Genomic DNA, 19,872 nt, shown 5'->3' on the forward strand with positions numbered 1-19,872 from the left:
TTCACTGCTTTCTTTCTCAAAATGAGACTGGTTTGCTTGAGGAGGCAAGGAGACTGGTAGGGAGGACAGGGTAGCATAGAAATAGGTGCAAATCTTATTTGAATCTGATTCTGCTTGAAAGGGTGTGGACCCAAGTTAAAACAGGGCCAGACTTTGCAGGAGTGGGAATTGGCATTCTGAACTTTCCTCCATTCAGAGTCTTGCTCGATCTCTCACAGTTGGAGCTTGGATCTAAACCAATATAAACGGCATCTAAAACCAAATAAACAGCAATCTCAAATTTTTATGTGAGTTTAGTATTGGGAGCTCTTCTTAGGAAGTGATTTGAATGCAGTTCTGCATCCCACCTTGAATAGAAGAACTAAATAGAGAATGATGCTAGAATAAATACTTGGGGATATTTATGTCCTCCTGCAGTTATACATCATCTTATTCAGTACTGCAAAAGGCTTACCAGTAAATTGACTGAAAGTTGATCTTCAGTCCATTGGTTGTGTTGTAGATCCCTGCATTGGTCTTTTGGTTTGGTTGGATCAAGTATGTGAAATATTTTCTTTGCGTCTTTTTGTGGAAGGGCGCCAAATTTAAATCTAGATGTGGCTGCTCTGCTCTAAAGCAGGCAGCCATGTGGGAGCCTCTGTGCAGGCAGTAGCCTGCTGTAGGAACAATGAGGCAGGAAACAGCAGGCAAGATAGTCTGCTGAAACTGGGAGAGGGGGGGAAGGGGGAAAAAATAAGAAAAGGTCTTTCCCTGAGTTCTCCAATGGGGAGTTTAGCAGAGCTGAACTGACACTGTCCTGCTTGGCCGAAAGGCTAGGCCAGTCTGGGGAGTCCAGGCAGCCCCTCCCCTCAGGAGGAACAAAAGAATCTGGCCTGCCTACCTGAGAGGGAGGAGCTACCCACTTGTTAGGACTAAGATGGACATGGAGACCACTGAGAAGGGGGATTCACGGTAAGTACAAATCTCCCCATTTTCTTAGTCAGGTGGTGCCTCCTTGTCCATGGGGATTCTGTTCTGATAATGAAATCCATGGTTTTCTGGACCCACTGGAGCTCTGAAAGCAACAGGAACTTTTCTGAGCCTCAGAAAGGTTGCGTGCAGTCTCTCTGAGGCTCAGAAAACTTCCCAGATGTGACTGGAACAAAGTTTTGGTTGCGTTTTCAGTGGGGCAATCCGGGAGTTTGGCATCGGTGGTGAGGCAAATCCGCGGATAAAGAGACCCCATGTGTAGTGTCATTGATAAATCCCCCCTGCAGCTTTGTTCTGCTACTTGTTTTTCACTAATAGTTTTGCTCACTGTTCTTTTTTTCTTATGTATATCTTGTGTGATTATTATAAAAATGCTTTTAAAAGTTGGCCCATATAACTTTGATTGGTTAGCTATGTCTGATTTTTAACATTTTGATTTAAACTGTATAAAGGGGAGTGTGTTGAGACAAATAACTCAACAGACTGCTGCCCAACAGTCTCCCTGCCTGAGCTGACCGGGGTGATCTTGTGGGTGGCATTGAAGGCATATCTGTTCTTAACATGTTGTAAGCTGCCCTGGGTCCCTTTGGGGAGAAGGACGGGGTATAAATAAAGATTAATATTAATATTAATATTAATAATATATCTTATTTAGCAGATGCACAAGAGATGAGTACACAGCAATGGGTTGACTATTTTAGGTTGCCAAAATTTTTTCAATTGAAAAAATGGGTTGGTCAAGATGGGCTTAAATGAATAATTGAGTGTTCAGGCTGCTCAGGAATGTCATGAATGTCTGTGTTCTTGTGATATTTTATCAGAATACAGCACACTTTATTTCTTTTAAAGCAATTCACCAGTCTGTGCTGTTTTGTGTAGTACTCAAAAAATGATGATACTGGCTGGAGGAACTCTGAAGATCAATGATATCACAGAAGATGATGCTGGAACATATACCTGTATTGCAGATAATGGGAATGAAACAGCTGAAGCTCAAGCAGATCTTATTATACAAGGTATGTAAAAATGTTTTTTTAAGATTCTTGATCTTGATGATAAATCCAGAGCACTGAATTCCTAGAATGGGACAGCCCTGCATTATGCACTCTCCCCTTTTAAAATAAGTTTTTCATTCTGACATGCAGATACAGTTGTTCAGGTGGCTCCTCAAGAAAGCCCTTGATGCTATACTGAGCATATGCATGTGGATTCTAGACTTCTTCAAACTAGAATTCATTTGTCCCTACTTAGCAGAGGTTTTCAGAATCCTAATTTAAAAGGAAAACTACCTTGTTCTAGCTGATTCTTGCTGGAGAGCAGAAATGAGAAGCTTTAAAGATTGTGTTTTTCTAAAGGGTTTGTGGGAAATGAGATAATTGAGACTGGTTTTGCTTTGGTGAAGTTTTATCCCAGCACAGAGGGTACTTTGGTCATAGTTATATGAGCATTTTCAAGGGCCCAGTCCCATTCAACTTTTCAGTGCTGATGCAGCCCCAGGGTAAGGAACAAACATTCCCTTACTTTGAAACCTCTGTGACCCCCCTCACCCCCCACTGCAAGATGCAGCGCCTGCCTCATTGGCATGGCTGCTTCAGTCCTGGAAAGCTGGATAGGATTGGGCCCTTAATCACATATTTGAATATTAATAAGTCTTGAACCAAAAGACGTTTCTTCACAAACTTTTTTTGCGAAAGACTTCCTCTCAAAGGATTTTCTTCACTTAAAATCTAATGAAGGTACAGCCCACAATTTTGTGAAGGTGTTTGATCAACTCCAATCCACTCTGATGTGCCACTCAGAAGCAAATTATTTTTCCTGGCCTTATTTTCTTATTCATCAGTCCATTCAGATAAGTTGTATATGAACAAGTTGACTGGCAAACATTCCTATTTATCAGTTTTTTCTATATCAGTTCAAACTGTACAAGAAGTGTACAGTTTGAAGTTTCATTCTCTCCCCCCTCCTGTGACTATAAACAAGATCAATTAACTCCCTCCCCAAAATAACCAATTACCTTTTAAGTCTATACACTGCTTGTTTGTTGTTTTAAAGGATAGTATAGAAATGGAAATTAATCAGGTTGCTCTGGGTCAGTGCTGAGGTGAACATTTTTGCATAATTCTTAAACACCTTTGCTTTCATGGTCTGGTTTATTGTGGCATAGTGTCTAAGGTTATAATGCAACCTCTGTAAAAAGAAAGATGGTAGTTGCATAATTCTTCTCTTTCATGTTAGTCATACTGAAAATTATTGGGCGGCAAGCGGGAGAATAGTTTGATCTCATTTAGTCAGTGAAAGGAGTGGTCAGACTTCCCTTACATAGATTATCAAAAGGCAGTATCCTCTTTATCAGTTTAACTCAGGAAGTAACATAGAGACAAACAAAGGCTGACAAGGTTATAAAAGTGTCATTTGACTCTCCATAGATTCCTATAAATTCTATGACATAAGCTACATTGTTTTTGTGTTTCCTGGCCTGTCGGTTTCAAACTGAGTTCTTGTTACTGTTTGATGTAATCGCCAATTCCTGTTATTAAAGAGTACAGGTGCAGCCTATTTATCCACGCATTTTTTATCTGCGAATTTGTCTCACCTGTATTCCATTAGACATGACATATTAAATTATCTCAGAACAGAACAAAAATGGTGTTTTCTGAATGTTGGTGTCATGGATTCATTGGAGAAAGTCCTCACATATGTGAAACTTCTAACAAGTGATATAATTGGTTTGCTTATATACTTCTTTTATACTGATCAGCAGTGACTTTTCAGGGTTTCAGACAGAGGTCTTTCCCAATTGACCACCACTGTTAGAGAAAGCCTAAGCACCAGGCTTTTAGCCTGGGGAAAGGTGGCTTATATAAAAATCTTCTAAATAAACAAGGATTTATGGAGGAAAAGTCCATCATATGTTACAAGCCATGATGACTATATTCATCCTCTGGGTTTTAGAGGTATCCCAAATACCACATGCAAGGGAGATGCAATAGGGTATAGGTTTCTTATTTGTGTGCTCTCTGAAGCATCTGGTGAGCCACTGTGAGATAGAGGAAGCTGGAGTAGATGGGCCCTTTGTCTGATCCCACAGGGCTCTTCTTATGTTACTTTTTAATGAATTACTCTCATATTGAACCCCCATATTGTAAGCAAGCTGGCTTACTAGCCTGGCCCCAGACCTTGACCAGAGAACAAGTAGCTACAGTGAGTTTGCCTTTCTCTCCTATCTGCAAGAAAGAACTGTATGTCAGTTACTACTTGCCCTGGGACTAAAGTGAACAGAGGGTACTTTAAATTTTCTCTATCTAGCAGCAAAGTCTGCTAGGTTGCATTTTTCATTATTGCAATCTGTTGCAAATGACTTTAGAGATTGTTTGATCAAAACAGAGTATAAATCTTCAAAATAAAGAAATGGAAATAATTTCAAGCATACCGTGGGTGATGTAATACTGAGAGGCATGGTAATGGTCATTCAGATTTGGAAATGAATGCAAAATAGCTGTTCCTTTCTTTGTGGGTTTTAACTCAATAAGTATAAAGTACCATGAGGGGCAGTACTGCAATAATTTAATCTTTTCTCTTGGAGAATTTAAATTTTTAATTTGCATTATTCATTTCTCTTTGCTTCTAGTTAGCTGACTTTAAGGGAGGGTTTTTAAAGAACTGATTTAGAAAACTGTATTTAATTTTACAAATACCATGAAACTTAAAACCAAGTTATCAGTGGTTCTTACCATTTTGCAAAATGGTTTCTTTTGTAGGGGGATCTTGAGAAATCCTAAGGGACAAGAATGCAGATAAATTAGCCATTGATATGGTCTAAAATATCTGCAGTGCAGACACTGATACTGTTAGGGAATTGTAGTAGCTAGCTTTTCTTACATTTTAGCTAGGATGTCTTAAAAACTGAAACTTTATATATTAACGAGGTTTCATAACAGCTGCTGCTTCATAAAAATTGTAGCCTGCCACTCATGCAGAATTATTTTTAGAACAGGGTACTTAATGGCAACAACATTCCTTTTCTGCTTGCTTAGTTCTGCAAGAGTTAAGGACACTGCTGTTGGTTGTGTAATGACACTGGCTGAAAATAGCATAGAAATCATAACTGATATTTGGCAAAAAAGTCATTTAGACCATTCTTAAATATAATCTCTCCCCCTCCCCTTCCCAGGATAACCTGCAGCTTTTACATGCCTTTATTCAACAATGTATGCAGGTCAGTGGTCTTATAGGGATTGTTGGAAAATGTAAGATAGCTAGAGGTGTTTGTTTCTGATGAGTAAGATAGGATTACAACCCAAGTCTTACTGAACACAGTGGGCTTACTTATGAGTAAAATAAATAACATTTTCAAATACTTCTATAGCTTTCTCTTCTCCTTCTTTCTTTTCCAAGGTTTTTTATTGCTTCTGTGCTCCGCATGGTAAAACATTAAAATTAAAATATATAGCTTCTCTTGTCACAGTGAACACAACTGTATACAGGTGTACATTCCTTAACAATGGGAATGAGTTCTGACACCCCCATCAAGTGGCACCTGACGCTAATGGACACCTCCAAAGCTGAGGAGAGCTGTTCTCCACTCACCTCCAGGGGCTTTTCTGAGCCCCACAGAGGCAGCTCATATCTGCATGCTGCCTCTGTGAGGCTCAAAATGGACTTTTTGGCTGAAAAATCACAACTTCTGGCTTCTGGAGGGAAACTCTTTTTTTCATCTTATAAGGCATTCGGAGGCCAGGGAAGGGCTTCCCCAGGCCTCCAAATGCCTTATAAGGCAAAAAAAGTCACTTGCAGTTTCCCTCCAGAAACCAGAAGTTGCAATTTTTCAGCTGAAAAGTCCATTCTGAGTGTGCTGCCTCTGTGGGGCTCAGAAAAGCCCCCGGAGGCAAGGGGAGAACAGCACTACTCAGATTTGGAGCCTTGGGTGGGGGAGAACAGTGACTGGCGATGGGCCATTGCATATGCGGCCTGTCTCTGGTTGGAACATCGCAAAGCAATGTTCAGTTATATTTATAATTGTTCTCTGTATGATAACATTGACTAGAAAAGGTGAAAAGAAGGTAAACTTCTAAGGATACTTTGAGATAGAATCGTCTGAGGTGGAAACAAGTAATTTTCCTTTAATCTTATTTTATATAATTGTCTCACCTGCTCTCTGATTATCAGTTTAACTTGCCTACTATAAATATCTGCACTCATGTTAATTGATTGGAATTCTGAAGTAGTTAAGCTGCAAAACTAATTTTTGAAAGCATTTCAAAATTCTTTAATGGAGAGAAAATGTTCAATGAATTGAATGTTTTCCATTCTCAACACTTGTAATCATGGCTTCTACCACCCCAGACTTCATATTAGGCAAAAACAAAACATTCCTCCTTTGACTATAAGACATAAAAACTCCAACTAAAGTAAGACTGTTAAGAATCTTAGGCATAAATGTGGATTTATACAGGAGGGCCCTTTATCTGTAGTTTGTTAATTCTGAATTGAATCAGTGGCCCCCTACGCCTCACCTCCAAAGGATATTCTGAGCCCCTCAGATTGCACACATCTGCCTCTGCGGGCCTCAGAATGACTAAGAAAAAAAGTTCTGGTTTTACTGTAAAATTGGAAGTAACATTTTTATTGCCTTATAAGGCATTCTGAGGCTTCCTGGGAAGCATGCTTGTACATTTAATTATGTAAGGTTAATTTGAAATAGTTGATTTGTATTTGGATCTCCTAATTTAACCATAGAAAATGTGATGGGCCCTCCAAATCAGTGGATTCAGACCGTGCAAATTTCATCATTTGCGGGTTCCAATCCTGCAGCTGGATCCTACTAAAGACCTTCCAGACGTGACCAGAAACTTGTTCTGGTAGCGTCTGGGAGGCTTATGGAGGCCTACAGAGGCCTTGCGCAGCCTCTGAGGCCGTCTGGGAGGCTTTGAGGTGAGCTTCCGGTTTTCACAGAAAACCGGAAGTTCACTTTAAAACTCTCCAGGTGGCATTCTGAGTCCTGCTGAAGCTGTGAGAGGCCTCTCTGAGCCTCAGAAGGGCTTCAAACATTCCGCTTGTATTCAGAGTATCCAGGTCAGGGGTGTCAAACATAAGGCCCGGGGCCCGGATGCGGCCTGCGGAAGCTTTTCGTCCAGCTCTCAGCTGCTGAGCATTGGTGAGGTGTTACTACTAAAAGGGCAGCCCCCCACAAAAATTGGGCTCTCCCATATCTTGAAATATGATAAAGATTAGCGTGTTTTCTCTTCTGTCATTTGTAGTTAATGAATTCCTAAGTGAGAAAAAGTGGTTTTTTAATGAGGTTTTTAATGACATCCTGCCTAACATCATCACTTCTGGCCCTCAGCAGGCATCATGAATGCCATTTGGCTCTTGGTATGAAAGAAATTTAACACCCCTGATCTAGGTGGTCCAAATCTGCAGTTTTAAACTTCATGGATTTTGGTAACTACAAAGGTTCTGAGAAAGGAACCCCTGCAGATATACAGGCCGACCTGTTTATTGTTGGGTCATCTTTATTGTTTGCAGGCATTCCAATGCTTGATATTATTTATCCCTCTATTTTTCTGTGACTGTTGGTCTTTCCTACCATGCATATAATTGAAACTCATGTATGGGAATTTTTCTTCCTGTTGGAATGCTTTGAGAGTTGAACTCAATCCTTCATGTTTTTCTCCATTTCAACAGATGTTTCAGTCTAAGTACAGTTGATTGCTTACTGGAGATCCATATATATTTAAAATAGTACTTGAGGCTCCTTTAATTTAGGCCCCTTTGCTGTATACCTTTTAGTATTTAAGAAATTTACTTGAGTTTGTAAAATACAATTTTGTAATTTTAAATACTTACTGCAATATAAAACTAGAACTGCAAACTTTAATTGGGTGATTCATTAACTAAAGCTTTAGTTTAGTTGGTATAGGACATGTTCTAGAAGCAATTTGGAAGCTTCCAGATCTTGAAAAATTTCTTGTTCCTTCCCTCAAGACCTATATGCATGCTTTTCTCATTCATGAAGGGGCATAAACTTCCTGTTTAGTTCTTTCAACTTGCTGTCTCGAACACTCTCTCTCCAGAATTTCAGAAAAAAGTTCTCAATTTTTTAAATTTTTAGTCTTAATTTTAATTTTAATCTTAATTTGCCTTTGTTTATTCATCAATAAGTTAGTTTTGGTTGATTAGTATAGAGTATAGTATGGATGCTTTCAGAGGTGCTGTGTTGGCAAGATGGAAGTTCTGATATTACTTGGGTGTGTCTTTTTCCCCCCTGCATGGGGCTCATATAGTTAACTTACGTTGACATCCTTTGAAATTCATAAAATGAGTGTACCATGGGCCATGAGATTGGGCCATGATTAGGCCATGAGACCACAAGCCTCTCTGAGAATAGGCATTAAAATGTCAAGATGTTGTCTTCTGGTGCTGAAAGCACCTCTGGTGCTGTAAGTAAAAGCTTCCACAATCTCAGATCGTCTTTTGTGTTGTGGCTCCACAGATTTTGATTTCAGTCTAAACCTTGGACAGACTGATATATGTCATGGGAGCATCTGGAAAATCTATAATTTCACCGTTGCTCAAACTGTGGGTACCAGTGCTGAAGGAGAGCATTCAGTGCTGCCCTTAAGCTTGGAGAAGTTATTTGCAGAAAGTCTAGTTGTTTTTGAGGTTCACATGGAGATGTTTCTTTGTTCTAAATCTCTAAGATTGCAATAATGCATACATTTTAACTTAATCTATTAAATTTAATCTATTAAAAGGCAGATTATCAATTAAAATACTTTAATAAAGTTGACATCCCTATTGAAACTGTAGTGTGTATTCTTGAATAAAGAATAAATATTCTTGAACAGCAAGAATTGTTCAAATCTGTTCATTTAGCCTTATTGAAAGTCTCTCACACAGTATATCTTAAGAGTACTCATCCCTTTTCCATTTTTGTTTTATGTAATGGTTATGCAGCATACTCCACACAAAAATGAAATATCTTCTTGTATTTTAAGCTCCTCCAGAGTTTTTGAAGCATCCATCTAATATCTATGCTCATGAATCCATGGATATTGTGTTTGAATGTGATGTGACTGGAAAGCCAACTCCTACGGTGAAGTGGGTGAAGAATGGAGATGTTGTGATCCCCAGTGACTACTTTAAAATTGTAGTAAGTATGAAATTTGTGGCCTTATTTTCTTGTAGCTAAATCTGTACAGTGCCAAATGTTTATATAGATGCACAAATCTGTTTTAATCCAGGGAAATACTATTTTTAAACTGTTTTTTATTTGATAATTACCCAGAAGCAATAGATTGAATCTTGATAGACAAGAGGGCTTTGTACTCCTTCCCACTCCTTTTTTTGTTGATCAGAGTGTCCTGATGCAGTGTAATAATGTTGATCTTAAAGTCTCCAGCTGAGTGTATGTTATCATATATTGATGGCCTGGCCAAGCTGATGTAGGCTGCAGCCTAATGTCAGATTACTGAAACTTTTTCTAGTAAAAGTATTTTGAAATTATTTTGAGAAGCCTTCCTTGCCTTTGAATGACTCTGGAAAAATCACTGCAGTATATGGTATCTGTACACAGTAGATCTGATAACAGTTGAATATTGCATTTCTACTGTTCTAAGGTTTAGAAAAATTAATGAACCATTTTAAGCATAAATTCAGTAGTGGTATTATGCATCTAATGGCTTGTGTAAACTACGACTTTGTGAATATTGTTGAAAAGTGAAATGAGAATATTCTAAATAATATTGCACAAATTTTTCTAGAACATGTGTCTTCTAAATGAAAAGTATAAAGCAGCTAAGAATTGGAAGTGGGTATTTATAATTACAGACTAATGTAATTGAAAAATGCAACTTCTCTTTTTCCAGATGTCTGTAGCCAGAAATCCCCCCTAGTAGTTAATACATTTGTCAAACACTGAATAGAGTACATCCTATTCAAAAGTTACTTTTAATATATAAAGTCTTTGCCTTCAGGGCTGCAATCTAGATTGAAAGAGGGGGAGAGGGGAGAGGTAAGCAAGGCACTGAGCCTAAAGGAGAAGAAATCGTTGTGAAAGAGCATGAGAGAAAAAAATAAGTTTGGACTTATCCTTCCCCCACTTTCCAAAAAAGTTAAAAGAAAAAGTGCTGTCAGTATTGGCACTGGTTGTGTGAGGACAGAATTTTAATAGTAGAGTTTGGCATTACATATGAATGTATGAAAATAGTAACAGAAGGGGTATAACAAGCTGGTTATAAGGGATGGAGCGGGACAAAAGATAATAGATATGAACATGCAGTAGAGTGAAGAAATTGTAAAGGTTAAGGGCACAATCTTCTGAGAAATTCTTCTGGATGAGTCCCATTGCTACTATTTTTGTAGGGCTCCTATTTAGTCAACATAGTGTGCAGGATGGCTTTCTTTTTCCTTAACCCTTATATTTCTTCACTCTTCTGTACCTTTATATTGATCATCCCTATGCCTAAAAATGGGAAACTTATGTGTAAAATTTCAGAGCCAGTGAAAACAGACAAGTGGAAAGGGGATGCAGTTGGAATGGCAGGCAGACTAAGATGGACAGAATTAATAACAGATTAGAGATGAAAAATAGGGGAGTCAGAAGGAAAGGTTGGTAGTTTCTCAGTTTAATTAAGAATTGTAGCAAGGCAGAGAGAAGAGTGTGGATATTGTAGAGATTCTGGAGATGAAGATGATTGTATTTGACCCAGCTTGGAGCTGAGGAACAATGAAGGGGAGAAAAAAGAACACTTCAGATCACCAAACATTAAAATGGATGTTAAGAGACTAATGGGGTGGAAGTGGGGTAAGACAGTTGTGAAGGGAAAATAACAAATTAAGTGTGTGTTGGGTTAGTTTTGTTACAGTGAGTAGACATTCAGGAGGAAGTGGCAGAAAGACAGCTTAAACTTGAATGTACTTAGATTTCTCTCTCTAGATAACAGCCCAAACCTATGCATGGCTACTCAGAAGTAACTTACATTGAATTCATTGGGGCTTATTCAAGGAAAGTGTGTATAGGATTGCAGCCCAATCCTGGCATGCAAGGCTGATGTGGCATCCTGTGTGCACTGGGCAGCCAGCAGCAGCTCCTCAGGAGAAAGGGACATTTGTCCCCTTCACCTGAGTAAGGGAAGCAGCCCTGCAATGGGGCAACTTGACTCTGCATCGGCTATTTAGCCAGCACAGAATAAGGGCACCTTGTGTCGGGCTGTGAGGCCCAATACGGGACTCTGGATCCAGTAGAGTTCCACCAGTCCTATCTCCTCCTTTGACAGTGCACTGTTCTACTGCCTCCCTCACCCCCACAAGTAGGAAGTTCAGTATTCTCCATGAGATAGAAAGTAAATAAACATTTTTGCTAGTCAGCATAATAGTTCATATATTATGACTTGATACCAGTAAGACACCACATGTGTTATCCACAGATCCATCTAGGTCAGAGTTGCCCAAATCCCAGCCTGGGGGCCATTTACAGCCCTTGGGGACTCCCAATCCGGCCCCCAAGGAGCCCTCAGTCTCCAATAAGCCTCTGGTCCTCTGGAAATTTGCTGGAGCCCATGCTGGCCCGGTGCAATGGCTCTCAGCGTGAGGGTGAACTGTTCAACCACTTGCATGAGCTGTGGGATGAGGGCTCCCTCCACTGCTTGCTGTTTCACATCTGGGATGCAACAGTGGCAGTAAAGGAAAGGATGGCCTTGCTTTGTGCAAGGTCTTTTATAGGCCTTGAGCTATTGCAAGACCTTCATTCATTCCTATAGGTTTCATCTCTAAAATATTCATATATGTAAAATATGTAATTTTTTTCAAATTTGAAATGTAAATTAATTCTTTTTCTCCTGGACACTGACACAGTGTCAGAGAGGTGATGTGGTCCTCCTGCCAAAAGTTTGGACCCCCCTGATCTAGGTGACCATATGGTTTCTATATCTTGCCCAGATCTTCTGGCATCAGGGTGTGGCTTGTCCTAGTTTACAGTGAAGGTCAGCCAGTGCAGGAAAAATGGATAATGGTCTGGCTAGGTAAAGGACTCAGCTGAGCTGGCTAATAACAAGGAGAGAAAACTGGTTTGAGAAGCTGGGATATGACATTGGTCCAGAGGTGATTAGCCCTTGGGTTTAGTGCCAGAGCAGTGCACAAAGGTAATTCCCTTAAATTCTAAGGCTGATTTTAAATAGTTGCTGTTGTAGGAAGTGGTGGAAAAGATTGGTAAACTCTTTCTGATTGGTAAACAGTTCTTTCTGAACTGTTGTAAGGAGCCAGTGGCCTTTTCTAGTTGGTTGATCTACAGTAAAAATTAATATTTCAAATAGACATTATGGAGACTGTTTCTTGAATCTTTGCTGCTCAGAACTAAATAACATTTTAATGATATGCCAGTATAACACACTAGTTTTGCTATAGTCTAGGGGTGGCCAAGCCAAGGTTCGCAAGCCACATGCAGCTCTTTGACATATAATGTGCAGCTCATGGAAATACCATGTTGGCTGAGTTCCTTTTTGCATTACTGTTAATATAAAAGGTAAATAAAAGATGTTCAAGCTTCATAATTTACTGGAAATAAATTGAGAATCCACTCAAAACATGTTCAATGTTCATGGTAAGTAAGAAGCATTAAAACTTTTTAAATAAATTCAAACATCTCTTTTGCGACTCTCAAACATCTGAGAGTTCATCATATGTGGCTCTTACATTAAGCAAGTTTGGTCATCCCTGCTGTAGTCCGTTTATCAGTAAATAAATTAAGCTGAAACTTTGATAGTGCATGATATCCTAGTATGCATATTAATTAAAACCATTATTAGTTACACATGGTAATCATATCAATGCCCAGTCAGTTTCCAGGTTTTGACTTTTTTTTCTAGCAATAGTTTGTGTGAATCTTGGTACCAAATCATTTGAGGGCTGAGAAACAAAATACTTCTGAAATGTAAACATGGTTTTGTTTGTCATGAGACTTGAAGATAATGTTACCTTTTACATTTTTTCAATCTTTAAGACTCATGTAGTTTTGTCATCCTAATTTTGGTGAATAGAAGCTGATACCATTTGTCTTCTCTCGTAGAAGGAACATAACCTTCAGGTTTTGGGGCTAGTGAAATCGGATGAAGGATTTTATCAGTGTATTGCAGAAAATGATGTGGGAAATGTGCAGGCTGGAGCACAGCTGATAATACTAGATCATGGTAAGCAACCAAGACCATATATTGTCAATATGTGGAGAATAAGTATTTCAAATTTAGTGCTTGATTTTTTTTAAACAGTGTTATCACTATTGTTTTCATAAACCAGGGTGCTTTTTTGAATACATTAAATTCCTTCATTTTGTAAAATGTATCCAAATCCTTTTTTATCAGTTTTTATCAGTTTGAAGCATTCTGTTTGTGGATCCAGAATAACTTTATTCAGCTTGTAAATGTGATTGGTTTTAGGCAAAAAGTTGCACTTCTGCAGTACAGGTGAGCGTCGCTTAGTGACTTTTTTGACCAGCAACAGCTTGCATATGCAACAGCCGCCACTGGTCCCTGTTCACCCTCCCACCTCTGAAGCCAAGGGGAGCCACGCACCCCTCGCCTCTGGAGACTTTTCTGTGCCTCGCAGAGGCTCAGATTGTCTGTTTTGATTAAAAGCATGTGACTTCCGGTTTCCCAGGGAACCAGAAGTTTATTTATTTTATTTGTAATCCACCTTGGGCACCCAAGGCAGCAAACAACATCAAAAAGTCATAAATTACTTTAAAACAGTAATAAAAAGGTAAAAAACAACCCACAGCAATAAAATCAGCAGTAAAAACAGATTAAGACAGATTAAAAGCAACCATCAAACATCAAAAGCTTGCTGGAATAAAAACGTCTTCAGGCGTCGCCGGAAGGTTAACAACGCAGGAGCTGTTCTCAAAGGGGAGGGAATTCCACAGTACAGGCCCCACCACTGAGAAGGCCCTATTTCTGGCCGCCACCCCCCTAACCTCTCTTGATGACGGCACAACCAACAGGGCCCCCTCTGATGCAGAAAGAGAGCAGGCCGGAATATATGGTAGAAGTCACATGTTTTCATCTGAAACAGGCATTTGAGCTTTGTAGAGACAGTGCGCAGATGTTAAGAGAAAAGCCTCCAGAGGCGAGGGGAGCACAGCTCGCTTCATTTTCAGACGCTTTGCATAAAATCAAGCTTGCTTGGTGATGGGGGTGCTGGTCTGCATCCCTTTCTCTAAGTGGCGCATGACTGTATTTAAGAATGTATCTTGATCAGTGGTATTGATCATGTTGGATTGATGGTGGTAGAACATCTGCTTTGCATGAACAAGTTCCCGAGTTCCCTGGCGTCTCACGGTAGAAAGATATCTGCCTGAAGCCCTTGAGAGCTGCTGCCAGTCTGTGCTGACAATACTGACTTAGAAGGGCCAATGGCCTGATTCAGTATAAGGCAGCTTCCAATAATGCAGTGAATAATGACTTTAGTCACTATGACTCAATGACTTCAGTTATAAAAATGTTCAAGTCAAGTTAATTTCCATTGCTTTCTTTCAGCAACTTTCTTTCCCCCCAAATAGCAATTTATTCATTGACTAGATGGAGTGCATCTCTTAACTTTTTCTTGGCAAAAGCAATCCTTAATAACATTTATCCTGTTGACATTTAAAACTGGGTCCCATAATAAATGTTTCAGGGAAGTGAGATGTGGGGTATGGGGCTTTTCTTCCCCTATCTTTTTGCTGCCCCTTCTTTCCTACTGCAGACAGAATTGCTTCAGTTCATGCTCTGCTCCCCTTCCTACTTGTTCGGGGGGGGGGGGATCTGAGTAATGGAAACCTCTTTCTTCCTCTGTGAAGAAAAAGGCAGAAACACTCAGCTGTGGCCACCTCTTAGAAATTATTGTAATGAAATACTGTTTCTGTTTGTAATTTGTAATTTCCGATCAAATTTGTTTTAGTTAGTTCCTATCCTTAGGTTTGTAGTCTCTGAGGGAAGCAGATAAGTATTTGATTTTCCTTTATTTGTTGTGTGCAAAAACACAGTCTGCTGCTATATTGCTTTTATGTTAACACTGGTATTTTATCTAAATGTGGCATCACTTTTGGTTGGCATGATGGGAAATGTTTCTTTCCTTTCTGAATACCCAATCTCTGATGTACTGGTGACACACCTTTGGGATTATTGGACATGACAGGAAAAAAATTAATGACTTCCTTTTTAATCAAAACATGTCACAAGTATGGGAGGAATGTGTTTATCACACTTTTATGACTTCCTTTAAAAGCTTTCATTGGAAAAATTAAAAACATTCTCCTTGCCAAAATTGTAAAAAATTATTCTAGTGAATTTAGGAAGAGCTAAACAAGCACACAGTCATGAAGTTTAAATAGAAAGGCAGTCTAAATGTGTAGATTTTTTTAAAGACTTACTGTATTTCTATTTTCAAACTGTAGTTCAAAAATCAGAATAGTAAGATGAATAAGAAGAGAAAGAAGAATTCAGAGCCACAATGGCTGTTTCAGCAGCATAGTCAGTACCAAACTTGAACGCATCTGTAAAACGTGAACGAGTCCAGTGAACGATTCACTTTTATCTTTGACCATAGCTTTAAGACAGTGTTATGTATTATAACTGCTGTGGAAAATATTGGTGTGGGATAATACTGGTATTTCCATTGGCATTTGTTATGTATAGCAGTGCCTTTAATCTAGCTTGTTTGAAGCCTTCAGATTAATTCAGTATGCTCCTACTGGCATATTTTGTGTGTGTGTGTGTGTGTGTGTGTGTGTGTGTGTGTTCGTTCCTCTGCTTTCTAAGAGAGAGCACACAGAAATAGGACGTACATCATTTCTCCCAATTTGGAAAAGAGATTGAAGGGTACAGTTGAAGTGGTCAGCGCAGCAGCACCTATATTCTCTCAAATTGTTCCAAAGTCTTAATTGCCTGGCTTTTAGTCAGTGCCTCCTGTCAATCCTCACACCTTTCTTCTTATTCAGCACAGAGCAACTCAAAGTTAAGACCAACAATTATTTTCTAGTTTAGCTGTCCTGTTTAATCATTTTGGGGGGAGGAAGGGTATGGGATAAATATCAAAACACATTGTCTAGGTAAATCCCCAGACTCAGTGCAATTTTAATCCAGAAAGAGGATTATAAATATTTGAGATGGGGAGAAATCAAATATATGATAGATTTTGTTGAAAGTGGTGTAGTAGTGGCATAAGTAAAATGGGTAAGATTATAGTTTGAGTATATTCAGATCAAAAGGTGTGTTAATTAAACGCCATATAGAAGAATTTTATCTCTCAGAACTTAATATTTGAAAACTTGATTATGAGAAGACCCATGCTAATAATGTCAGTGTATATAAATTCTATTGGAGTTAAATCATATGTAGAGAGAGATGTTTACAAAATTGGAAAACAATGTTATAAATGAAGTTTCAACATGTTGGAATTGTTGATATGTTGATGCAACATGTTGATTGTTGTTGCATGCTTCTGTATCTGTGGGGGTTCTGTCCCCCTCCAGGGCTTTCCTGGGCTTCCTAATACCTTTAAGGCTTTAAAAACATCTTTTCTGGTTTCACTGAGAAACTGGAAGTGACTTTTTAAACTCTAGGGCTCAGTCTGAGCCCAGCAGAGGCCACAGATGGACATCCACGGCCTCTACTGGGCTCAGAGGACCCTCCAGAGGCAAGGGGAGCTTTGCTCCCCCACTTCTGGAGGGGGCACATGTGAGAGGCCCTGTGGACCTGATCTGCGAACATGGGAGCCTTCCTGTACAGTGTTAAAGACAGATTATGCTCCAAATAATGATATATGAAGTAATAATGAAAATGCTCCAAAGTGATACATGTTCTCAAATAAAATATATAGAAATGAATAGATATAGAAAGGAAACATGATGTAAATTAGTTTTATAGAAAAAAGATACTTTACACTTTGTGAGGTTATACTAAGGTGTCAGCATATTGGAAAATAACACAGGCAATAAAATATATTTAAATGAAAGCATACTTTAGGCTGTAGAATACTTCTGTCAGCATGTTAGAAAGAAACCATTTCTAAGAGGAAGGAATTAATATGTAATATAGTGGTAGCAGCTAGAGTAGTACTGTATTAGTCTGCTGTTGGAAACAAAATACGATTCGTTCTCTGTTTCAGAATGGATGATTAAATTATGGGAGTTAACTCTAATGGTTACGTTAATGAGTTTTTCATTAGGGTTAATGAAGGGAGACAAAATATGCAATTTTAAAGAACTAAGGATATTATTTATTGAATATTGGATTCAACTCCCAGGGCAACTAATTAAAGGCAATAATTGTTTTGCTTTAATATAATGAAAAATATTCTTGAGTATATTAATAATGAAACATTGTGAAGTTCTGTGTAGATTTGAAAACCAATACAAAAGGAAATGCTGAGGAAAAATATTATGAAAATGTTACATTGTAATGGTATATGTGCCTGCAGTAAGCAATACTAGTACCCCACCCTAGTTACAGTGCTGCTGTGTCTAATTGTTGCAGCATTCCTCACAACAGTCCAATAAATTATTATTATTAACAGTATTTATATACCGCTTTTCAACTAAAAGTTCACAAAGCGGTTTACAGAGAAAAATCAAATAACTAATGGCTCCCTGTCCCAAAAGGGCTCACAATCTAAAAAGATGCAAAAAGAACGCCAGCAGACAGCCACTAGAAAAGACACTGCTGGGGTGAGGTGGGCCAGTTACTCTCCCCCTGCTAAAAAGAGGAGCACCCACTTGAAAAAGTGCCTCTTACCCAATTAGCAGGGGTTAATGAAATGCCCTAATGAAAACTGTGTCAGGACCAGAGATCCTGTTCTTTTTCCCTTATTTTATTCCACTTGGCTGCCCTGGTAGATTTCCATGTTGTGTGTTTGCACTCCAGATACGGAAAGAGCACCCTGAAAATTATTCTCTGATAAGTGCTCTAACATGCCTATCAGGTTTGCTGTGTCACTAGGGAAGGCCTCAGTCTACCAAGTCACATAGCAGAATGGAATTCTTCCTGGCAAGCAGATCTTCACAAGCAACTGGATTCTGGCCATTCCTGTTTTGTTTCTAAATGGAACAAAGCAGCTGGGTGGGGGGCTTATCCCCTCTCTCTTATATAATAAGGGAGTGGGCTTAGACCCCCAAAAGAAGAATTCCAGCCCTGAAATGAATGTGCTTTAACCAGATTGCCACTTAAAATGAAGTGAATGAAAGGGGAATGTGAATCTGTCTTCGAAAGTGTTATTCCTTCCTGTGGAAGAGTAGCCCTGATCAAGGACATAGTTTAGTAGTTATCACTGACTGGCTGCTCCCTGAACATGTCTCAGAAAAATCTGTTGGTGTGAAATAAAGATCTTTTAAAATCAGTGGGGACTTGCAGCCTAAGGCTGCAGTCCTATCCACACCTGGGAAAAAGCCCCATTGACTATAATGGGATTTACTTCTGAGTATACATGCATCGGATTGGGCTCTTGGTCTTACTGAACACAGTGGTCTTAGAAGTAAATAAATAATGCTGTTTTCAAACATCTCTATCCACCTTTATTGGTGGCTCTGGAGCTTCATGGAAACCCTATGGGCCAAGCTAGGACTTGTCTTAGTATGCTGTGAAGTTTCAGTGTGCTCAGTTTTCAAAACCTTCTTGAGGTGCTGAAATTTCATTCATTCATTCATTTCCTGCTTTTACCTACTAGAAGAGATGAGTAAGTGGCTAACAGTGTTTTAATTAAGATTAAAACAGTATAAAAACTGAAGCAGTATCACATTAAAATAAATGACAAAAAACTCAGCATTAACTAAAATTTAGAAGAACCAGACTTGGATAACATTCTGGATAGGAGACTGCCTGGTTTCACGTTATAATGTAACTGAAGCCAATAGCGTATGGTTAAAAGCCATGCTCTTGATACTCTTGATACCCTTGATGCTCTTCTAAGTGGTATTGCCAAATTAAATCGAAAATTGAATCAATTGGTTTTTCATTGGATTTTTTAAGTTTCTATCCATTCCCTGGAGTTTATCAAAGGGTAGTGTGTACTATGTAGTCCTAAACAGAGCAAGAAAGACAATACAGGTGATACCTCGCTATCCTGGAGAGATCTGTTCCCCTGTGCATACCGAAAACTGTGGATAATCAAATCCACAGTTTCAGTGCCTTTAAACCATCTGAAGGTGACTGGAGCTGCACTCCATTCACCCCTGGAGGGCTTTCTGAAGCCCAGAGACAAAAAAAGTGTGACTCCTGGTTTCTTTGGCAAACTAGAAGTGACTTTTTAATGCAGTGGTTTTCAAACTGGTTGGTTGCACTTTAAGGGGTAGGGAAGGGGGAAAGGCAGTGACACATGCAGGATCATGTTGCAGCCAGACTTGCAGGGGCTTTTTTCAAACGTATCCCTGCCTGCAGTGGCCTCATGGGAGTGTAGGGAGCCCTGTGGAGGCAGACAGAGGATAAGTTTGTTTTTTTTTTGTTTTTTTTTTAAAAAGCTCCTCTGTCCCTGGTGGTGGCCCAATCCTTGGGATTGTATCTCCACCATTCCCTTGCCCCTTCAAAGACTTATAATGGTACAAACTTTACACATGAGTTTGAGAACCTGAGGAAGCCAAGGCCAGCATAAATTTATCTTCTCTGGGTGTAGGTCTGGTGCTGCTAGGCCAGCGCATATCCGTGTGCTGGCCTAGCTGGCTTCCGAGTAGCTGCAAACATGTTTTATAGCATGTTTGCAACACTTGGGAACCAGCGCAAGGGACTTGTGCTGACTTAGAAGATTGTTTGAATTGATGCCCATAAAATAACATTTATTTACTTATTTAAAACATGTCCTTTTCACTCTTTGTAATGCTAATGTGGCTTACAGCAAATGAGTTAAAACAAGAAGGAATACATTATATTCACAGTTGTGCCT

General features: G+C 39.2%; 1 protein-coding gene across 4 annotated transcripts in view; it reads left to right on the forward strand.

Annotated features, from left to right (window-relative positions):
- The window catches only part of NEO1 (neogenin 1), a 132,990-nt gene that overhangs the window by 57,066 nt on the left and 56,052 nt on the right, over positions 1 to 19,872 (forward strand). For all 4 annotated transcript variants that reach the window (XM_066635068.1, XM_066635069.1, XM_066635070.1 and 1 more), the window contains exons 5-7: positions 1,849 to 1,985; positions 8,967 to 9,121; positions 13,034 to 13,154. In XM_066635068.1, coding sequence (XP_066491165.1) covers positions 1,849 to 1,985; positions 8,967 to 9,121; positions 13,034 to 13,154 — 413 coding nt within the window. The remainder of the gene's footprint in view (positions 1 to 1,848; positions 1,986 to 8,966; positions 9,122 to 13,033; positions 13,155 to 19,872) is intronic.

Source organism: Tiliqua scincoides, chromosome 8 (assembly GCF_035046505.1).
Source record: "Tiliqua scincoides isolate rTilSci1 chromosome 8, rTilSci1.hap2, whole genome shotgun sequence".
Lineage (NCBI taxonomy): Eukaryota > Metazoa > Chordata > Lepidosauria > Squamata > Scincidae > Tiliqua > Tiliqua scincoides.